Below are 9,808 nucleotides of genomic sequence, written 5' to 3' on the forward strand. Positions count from 1 at the left end.
AACCAGCGGTCGGCCCAGATCTTGTAGGCGTAGACGATGACAATGGTCCCTCATATGAGTATATAATACTTAATAAAGTGTATTCATGAATTACTGAGTTTAAAAAACAAAAATCTTTTGAATTTGATTAAAATACACGTAAATCCCTTAAACCTTTATTTAAATCTATATTATCTTGCTCCTCTAATATTATAAGAGTAATTGATTCTCATACACACAAATGACAACTAACCTCAATATGAACAAAAATTGACATAAAACTCAATTTATCCGAAGTCACAACCGTTTTTGGGATACATTTTAGTATGCATTTTTTCCGCTCAAATGCCAAAGTGATATATGTTAAGCACTTAAATATTTGAGCGGAAAAAATCTGAACTGAAATTTATACAAAAAACAGTTGAGACTTCGGATAAATTGAATTTTATGTCAATTTTTGTTCATATTGAGGTTAGTTGTCATTTGTGTGTAGAAGTTTCAAGATTTGATTTGTACACAGCAGCATCGTTTTAAGTACTTTTATGTCTTTTGTTCTTAGGCCGGTGGTACAATTTAAATTAGGTGAAGCTCTTCTAAATGATACCAAATAGCTCAACTAAAGCTATTTAAATTAGACTTTAGTTAGTTCTATTTAAGTTAGACTATTTGGTACCAATTAGCTTTGCTAAATGATATCATTTAGCTCCCGAACATTTTTCCGCGGAACCTTTCTACATTACATATTTCCTCTGAACCCCTCATTTGTCACATGATCGCTCACACTGTAGCCGATTCGATCTTTGCTTACGCTTGTATTGTCACATACCTTCCTTAAACGAATGAGCGAGCATACGACAAATATAGTGCCATATTATAGCTATAAAAAAATAATATAGTATTCGATTTCTATATCCAACGCCATACCAGGTAAAAATGCGTTCATTATTTCTTCTTACTGGATACATTTCCAAGTAGCTATTTATCGATATATATATCGGAAAAAAATTCATTGGAAATCGTGTCAATTTTTAATTGATGTGTTTTCGTTTTTTTTTTTTCACAAAAATTGATTGATATCGAGTATAAAAGGAAGCTCTTCAACAGAGTTGAAGCTCAGTTCAATTTTGTTTGAAACATTATTTGCAACAATTCGGAAAATTCTTGATTAAATCTCAAGTGAAAAATGCGTTACATCAAGATTTTGTTAGTGTTCCTTCGAGTCCATGGGTTGTTACCACCCGAAAAAGTAGCCACCGTAGGCATACTAGATACACTACGAATTATTTGTTTAGCCCTTCCACCATGGGCAGTTTTATTCACCAGTATTGCATACGCATATGTAAATATTCACAAAGCCAGTTTGGTCGAGTTAACAGACGTTGGGTGTACAAATTTTATTTGCTTAATAGTTGTCTTAAACAACGTAATACTTGCTATTAAAAAGTTTGAAATACGTGCCATTGTCAATGACATGCGGGAAAAAGGTCCAAAAGCGTAATGTGTTTTTTCTTTTTCACATAATTCGCCTTACGTAACTCTATCTGTTTTTTCTATCTTTCTCTTAATTTTTCAAAAGCTTACGACTTCAATCTCACGTAACCAACCATTAATATTGTCACCAAGTATCATTTATTTTAGGACGGGCAAGTGGATGTTTCTTTAACCGTTTGTATGAACGTGCTGACAAGCGTTGTGATGCAATCGTTAAAATGTTCTTATTTACGTATGCCATTACTGTTTCGGGTTTACTGCTCTTGCCAATCATACGACCACTTCATTATCACTGGACGACGGGAAGATATCCATTTGAGATGCGGTTCATTCCATACAAGATTTAGTAAGTTAATTTAATTCACCCAAGAACTAACCGAGAAGATAATACCCACATTCTTCATTGTGGTTCTATTTTTTTTTGCAAACATCTGATTTTGCTGTGAATAGTTTGCCAGGTGGCTTTATTAAAACTCCATTGGGATGGATTATAGTTCTGATATCCCAAGAGATGGGGAATATATGCTCTTGCATTACAGTCACTGTGTCGATATCATCGTATTCGTGCTTAATGATTTACCTAAGTGCATTTTTGGACGATGTATCATCGTTATATCGTCACCTCGACATGTTGAATGCTAGGCGCACTGAATCAAGCGAAAAGCGTGAAAGAGAAATGACCAAACACTTTGTTGAGATACTTAATTTACATAATTGGATTATACAGTAAGTTCCACAACCAAGAAGCCATTCATTAAAAATGTATAAAATGGTTCATATACCTTTGTTGTTTTGGCATAAATAGATTCCGTTCAAGAGTGAGCAATACTGTATCGTCGTACGTTTTCTGTTGGATTTTCAGTGTTGTCGGTATTCTCAGTACGGTTCTTTTTCAACTGCAAGTCGTAAGTTTTTTTTACAAACGCTACATTGGTTTTAGGTTTTCTCTTAATATGGAATGGTGAAAATGATTTTTACCTCCTATTTTTATACGCGAAGCCCGAAGGCAAATTTAAAATTAAATCCTTTGCCTTGTAATAATATTTTTCTCCGCTTTATTTCGATCCGGTGGATAAATTTTTGTGGATAGGCACCGTCAATATTCTCACAGCAAGCATTCTGTTCTATTGGCTTAATTGTGGGCGCATTAATTTATTTGTGTTTATTTTGTCTCCTGGGACAATTGGTTTCAAATCGATCGCAAGCCGTATCTGCAGCGGCTTATATATATACCCAGTGGTACGACTATCCACTCGTTTTGAGAAAATATATTTTGATGACTATCGCCTACTCTCAAATCGATTTTAATTTAACGGCCCTTGGAATTTGGAATTGTAACATGGAAACCTTCAAAAAGGTAAATAAATTTTTAGTATTAACGATAAGACGATGAGAAAAGAATATTGTATTGTGTGATTCTAGATGGTGAACGCTGCTGTTTCCTATTTCATGGTATTCAGAAGCCATAGATAATTTACTATAGCAATTTTCAGAGTTTCCGGCAAAAAAAAAAACATATACACCCTCCAATCCAAAAGTTCCTAGACTTTTTAAAAATAATAGATACCAGTGGCGCCACCTACTGGATATTATATGCGTTAGAAAGGTACTTGCCCCACTGACAATATGTTCAAGTTTCATGATGATCGGATCACTGACACCCAAGTTATTGGGTCAGATATTTTAGAATATTTAAGGCTCGGTTCAAGGCCGAAAATTGAACACAGAATAGTTACATCGTCTCGTTCTCATCGGCAAATGCACTCGTTGGAAAGAGGATAGCCATACGAGATATCTCAAGCGAAAATGGAGAATTGTGCAATGTACATTATAGTTTTTTTGTTGACAAATGACTGAAAAATGAGCAAGAGCAATATCGTGAAAAAGTGACTTACTGTCTATTTCATGTTCTAGAGACTCTATACATCTGACTATCTGCAATAATAGTTATGGATTATTCAATATATAGGTCCTCAGTTAATATAAGGCTCATCAGAGCAAAAGATTCGATGATCGGTTCCACGAAATTCACAGAAAATTGGTCCAGGAAATGAGAATATCCTGAAAATTTGACTTTTTCCAAAGATGTCGATATGCGAAGCATGTACCGATATAGGATCTCGTGTCTTAGTTTTTCTAGCTTATAGACAGCATGAGCAATCATAATAAAATGGTTTTTGAAATATATAATTCTTAAAATTTTCAAAATTTATCACAAAAGTTGATTATTTTTTGTTTGAAATTCATTTTGTCACCGAGAGCAAAAGATACTAAAAAATAAGACGCAATATCTTGGACATGTTTACATCCGATCCTCATGAAACACCTTTTTGCTTGCACCTCTTTAGAAAATTTAGTTCAATATATTGTCTTAAATTTTTAAATTTATGGATTTTTTTTGACACAACCATTATCGAATGGTTTGAAACAATATGATGCCATAGAAATAAATTTTTCACAACTCATATAATTCCATTTAGAAAGCAACAAAAAATTAATGCGATCAAAACGATGATTGCATATCATGAAATTCGATATATTTGCAGCCATTGCACTTCTCACTTTCCTCTTCAAATAAATATCCACAGTATATTATTTCCCCATTATGGAATTTTCATTTCGGTCCTTCATACACATCAAGTCTACGTATAAAATTGTATTACACTCGAAGCATTTCACATATGGAATTGAATTGCCAGCAACTATTTCTCAATAATAAGCAATAACGTCATAACACTTGTTTATTTTTCCGTTCCTCTTTTGCTTTTTTCCCTCTCTCTCTCTCTCTCTCACTCATCAGTTCCTATTCCTTGTACAAGTTCTGTCAATGTCATCTAACTTGTTTCGTATTTCTTCTTCTTCTTCATTTTTTGTTATTTTTTCCTTTTCAATTTATCTAATGCGCAGTTCAATTGTAGAAAATGGCACATATAAATACATATTGCACGTTAGGTTCTTTGGGGATATCTATATATTTTGGATATGATGTCGACTATATTTGTGCATATTCCAATTTTCTTTTTGAATTTATAGTTCGTTATCATGGTTTGTAGCCTATTGAATGCATTATAAAGGCACAAATGTACATGAGGACTTTATGCTTGATGTTCATTTTAGTTGGAAAGCATGGAACTAAAATTAAATGTTTTATTAAAAATCATTATGGAATATTTGCCTTGATTGTTTCAATTTGTGATGGTGGTAGCTGGAAAAAACTTTAAATATGATCAGATAGAATGTGAAAAATCATGATATGACCATCATCAATAATGCAGCATGTAATATCCATGTCAAATTTTGAGTCATTTCTATTGAAACATAATGCCATTCAATGTTGTACAGTATGCATATATACCAATGATGACAGAACATGTAATGTACTCGTCCAATATCAAAATTACGAAATCAATTGAGTTTTTTTTCCTCAAATGACATGTCCTCGAACACAATATAATAAAAGCATGAGAAGCACTTTCATGTAAGACGTTAAGTGGCTCAACGAGAAACTGAGTACAATTTTCAAGTGATTTCTTTTATCACAGTCCCTTTTATTATGAATCCGTTTCGATTCGTTCATATTTCGTATGTGAATATGTCATCATTTGAGATGCCTTCAACTAGCCAAACGATGATACCCAAAAAATCGGTTTCTTCTTATAAACTGAAAAAGCAAATAAGTGCCGAAAACGGCAAATTGAAGTTACAAAAATACTTGGTTTCGAAATAAGTGATTGTTATTATAATCAAAACAACTGACCAAACATATGTAATAACAACAATATTTTTGATTGGGATCAATACATTCCACCCGTACGTTTGCATAATCGAAGAAACACTTTGTATTTATATGTAATGCATTCATGCACAAAGTACAGTTTTTTTATTGCTTTTCAAATGTACAAACTTTAATAAATATTAGAAAACAAGTACAACATTATTTGATGACATTCCAATGTATACCATGAGGTACTTTTTATGTTTTTTTTTTTAATCTTTTCACGTCGTGTAAACGCAACAATAATTTGTGGTTACACAGTGTGTACAAGTACATTTATTGATTATTATTTTTTTTATATTAATAAATCAATATTGCAATAAGTTTTTAAATATAAAACACTACACGCTGAATTCGGGATTAATTATTGACATACAAAAACAAATATTCTATTATGAAGCTAAATAAAGTCATTGCATTATTATTATTATTATTTTTTCAATATTTTTGATTAAGTATTTCAAATAACGAAAATTATTTTTCGGTATTTTATTTCAACAAAATTACAGAATCAATTTATTAAAAATGGATCATTGGATGTTTCTCTTTTTTTAAATAATAGTATTTTTTTTTTCTCCATACTTGAGTGCATTGCAGAAAGGGTGAATGAGTTTCATTCTAGGGGAAAATATCGAATAAAATAAGTTACGAATATGCTGCGTATAAGAATATAAACCGCATATACGGAAGAATATTTGCAAATAATATTTGCAAATAACTCCGTATATATGTGGTTTATACGCAAATATGCAGCGTATAAGCGGCATACTTGCGATGTCTTCATCTATTTGTAGTATATTCAGTAAAAAATACTTGCGTATAAACCGTATACGTAAACATATAGATAATTCCCCCTAGGTTTCATTTGTCCGTGATTCATTATATTTTGACGTGAGATTGAAAGAGAAAAAACAAGATGGAGAAGGAGTGTAATTGGAGTAATGTGTTCGTGTGATGAATGTGAATTGTTGAGAAGTTGCCTTTTTCTATAAACTTTAGAATGGGGGAAAACAGTGTTGCCGCAACGCCGTTGCGCATATGAGCATGTGGGTCGGTGTGAATACATTAAGTGTAAAGTAGATAATCGCCTAGTTTATCCAATATACGTGGTATTTGCACACACTTCTCCATGATGCACACATCAACTCTCTATTATCCCAACAGTTAGAATAATTGTACGACATTGTTTCGATTTACATTTTAAATGATTCTATAAATGTATTAAACGATTAATACGTTATATGGACATGGGCACTTGGGCAATAATGAAAACGTTCCAAACCTATGTGAGTGCTATGCATACGCAAGTCCAGCATATGAAAAATTGGCATGCAATAAATTTTCTGTTTGTTTTGTTTTAAAAGATATGCCAATTAATTTGCCTTGGCAGTTGAGTTTGGGTTGATTCTGAATTGACTTTAAATGTACCCTCAAACATGATATTTTTCACTTAATTCGCTATCATGCACGATAGATAGCGTGCAAAATTTCATTTTGAGCGAAGTATATGGAAAAGAAATTGATGATTGGGGGTTTGAAAATTCGACAAAACACCAACAATTTGGCACATTGAATGACACACATCTTCGTTTTTGTTGAGCGTATAAAAAAAAAGACAAATTCACAATGATCATATATGAGAATGCAGTTTGACATGAATGCATTTGATTTATTACACCGTTTTCCACATGTTGACAGTGAAGGAAATATATTGCATGCATTTTTTTCCATCTCGCTCACATTTGCTCTGTTCAATCGTTAACATTTTCTCAATTTATCGTTCGTCATCGATCCTAATTACATACGGGTACTGAGGCACCCGCACACGTCTATCTGCGAAACTCTCATAAAGAAAACCATTGTCAAATTTTCCATCGATGCACTTATATCTCATTGCCATTTCAAATTCAAGTGTTATAAATAAATTGTGTTAGCATATTTAATGATGATTTGCAAGTGGTTATGTTTGACACGCTAATTTCAGAGAATCCACAAATGAATCGTTCCGGAAACATTGCTTTTGCTGCTGCGTTGTGTTGTCAATTGCATAGTGGTTTTTTAGAGGTTTCAGACACAATGACTATGTGTGAGCATAACGCATACAACAGCAACACTAAGCTAGCTTTGGATATGATTCCTCTTTCGATGGTTTATTGAGGGCGCTGTTTGCAATACACAAAAATATTTGCACACAGTTCAACGTTGTCATTGACATTTGGACAGCATTCATTAAGCAAGTTGTACGACGTGACAAAACATAAATATCTCAACTCCGCTTAATCGACGCAATTAATTCGCATTTACATTTTTTTTTAAATAGAGCTCATTTTCAGACTCTATAAAAAAGACGTCGAATTGTATTTGAACAGCGACCGGTGAGCGTGGAAAATATATAAATTTTATGCAACGCTAATCGGATCGTTTCACAGTGTACGAACTTCGTAAGGAAGAATTATGGCTCCAAAAACCAATTGGCGTTTAATGGCTATAAGTAGTATAGCGAATAAGCAACTACACCGTTCATTTGCATTGAAAGCGGGTGAAAATCGCATTGGACGCTCATCAAAATTCGAAGTGCCAATTCCATCGGCAAAATGTAGTCGTCATCATTGTAGCATTTTTATTAACAACGACCAAGTACGACTAGTTGACTATGTGAGTATTATTGAAAAATTCATATAAAATTTTGTATGAACAAAGACAAAAAAGAACTTAAATGGAAATGGTGATACTTGAATATTCGATTTTGTGTAGAATTTGCTTTTGCAGTCAATTCTATAAATATTAGTGAACAAACGCGTGCACTTTTAATGTTGAAATTTAATCATAGTAATCTAAAATATTCCGTTTGAAATACTTGCCACCATAAAATACTTGCCATAAACGTTATGTGTTGACATTTTGAAATCTAATGCTTTTCAGTCAGCTTACACTCTTCCCAATCAGTTTACTAAGTACACATAAAATTCACATTCACACTCAAACAAAGTTGTCGTTGATTGTATGTCTGTTATTATTGTTTACATTTGAGGAATCGTTTTTGTCTTTTGTTCGTACTCAGTAAATTGTATGCATTGCTCGTGTGTATACGTTTTGTTATTGAAGCAGGCGAATAATATTTGTTTGTATTTGTGATTTTATGGATTATAGTCACGAAATGGAACATATGTCAACGAAAGTAAATTTGTAAAGCAAGAGGTTGATCGCCCGCTAGCTGAACGCGATTTGATGTCATTTGGTTTTGACATTTCGGGTGAATACAATTTGCATGATGTACATGCGTTCATTTATGTTCTAATTCGTGACAAGATAAATTGTAATGAAGTTTGCATTAGCGACGATGAAAATGTTGTGAACAATGAAACATCGAAACCAATTCGCAACAAGATGAATTGCGATGATATTTATATCAGCGACGATGAAAATATCCTGCACAATGAAACAACGAAATCAATTCATGAATTAAATCAATCTACAATTTTGTTGGCGTCACATCACAACAATTATGATGTCATCGCACGGGAAATCGTAGAAAAACAACGTGCTGATGAATTTGATGACAAAAGTGACTATGATTGTGTCGTTGTCAAAAATATAATGTCAGAAACAAAAGATATAGGTGAAATAATTTTTCAAATTAAAACTACACCAACTTCAATTGTAAAAAATGGTTCCAATAACGAGCCAAAGTTTACTGAATTGGATGTACCACCAAGAAAAAAAATCCGAACATTTAGGGAAATTGCAGAAGCGCGTCTCCGACGTGAGAAGGAAATATTCGGCAGATTTTCATTTTCAGAACCAGTTGGTAAAAATGATATTCTTGAAACTCACGCACCACCGAAAGAAATCGAAAGTATTTCAAAATCAAAAAATCAACCAGAAAATTCACCCTACGAAAGAGTGGCCAGAGGAAAAATTAAATGCAATATGAATAGTCGCGGTCTAATGTTCTACACCGATTTGATGGCAAGAATCAACACATCAAACAATCAATGAAACACATGTTAGATGGACTATTCAGTTTTATAAACAAAACTTATTGCTATATTCATATTTTTAAAGAATATTCTACACTTGTTTGAAATATAAATACAATCCTTTTTTATAAATGATTTATTATGAATATATGCCATTCTGATTCAGGAATACAGAAATTATACCTTCAATAAACAAGAATGCACAACAGAATTTGAAATCAATAAATTTTTTGATCTATTTTGATCAAAATGTTCTTTTTCTTACTAAAAATGTTTTCATGAAACTTACTACGTGCTGGGGTAAGTAGAAACTTCTTCTAATTTCTGAAAATTAAAAAAAAAAAAAAAAACAGAAAAACATTAGAATCATATGGCAACTCACATGGAATAGTATTGTTTGTATTAATGTATACAGAAAAAGCCAATCGCCTTAGCCATTTCCATTAACAACATGTGCTACGCTCATTTATATCGCATTTATGGTGTGTGAATATGATTTTATTTGTAGGTGCCAATAAAAGAAGTAAACAAGGCAAACACTTTTCGTTTTATGGATTTTGGCAACAAAAGTGACGTGCGTTCA

The 9,808-nt window shown here is 32.7% G+C and overlaps 1 protein-coding gene across 1 annotated transcript; it reads left to right on the plus strand.

The window, feature by feature from the left end:
• The first annotated feature begins 7,444 nt into the window (after positions 1-7,444).
• LOC116342550 lies at positions 7,445-9,421 on the plus strand. The gene is made up of 3 exons (XM_031770210.1): positions 7,445-7,620; positions 7,675-7,900; positions 8,396-9,421. The coding sequence occupies exons 2-3, from the start codon at positions 7,700-7,702 to the stop codon at positions 9,242-9,244; spliced, it is 1,050 nt and encodes a 349-aa protein (XP_031626070.1). The 5' UTR covers positions 7,445-7,620; positions 7,675-7,699; the 3' UTR covers positions 9,245-9,421.
• Positions 9,422-9,808: the final 387 nt, after the last annotated feature.

This window comes from Contarinia nasturtii, unplaced genomic scaffold (genome assembly GCF_009176525.2).
Source record: "Contarinia nasturtii isolate CC-2019 unplaced genomic scaffold, AAFC_CNas_1.1 Cnas_scaffold_864, whole genome shotgun sequence".
NCBI classification, from domain to species: Eukaryota; Metazoa; Arthropoda; class Insecta; order Diptera; family Cecidomyiidae; genus Contarinia; species Contarinia nasturtii.

Bases quoted from the DNA above. Each gene is read 5' to 3' on its own strand.
- LOC116342550 (XM_031770210.1), top strand. From the start codon at position 7,700: ATGGCTCCAAAAACCAATTGGCGTTTAATGGCTATAAGTAGTATAGCG. The intron at 7,901-8,395 runs GTGAGTATTATT...TATGGATTATAG, and splicing joins AAGTACGACTAGTTGACTAT to TCACGAAATGGAACATATGT.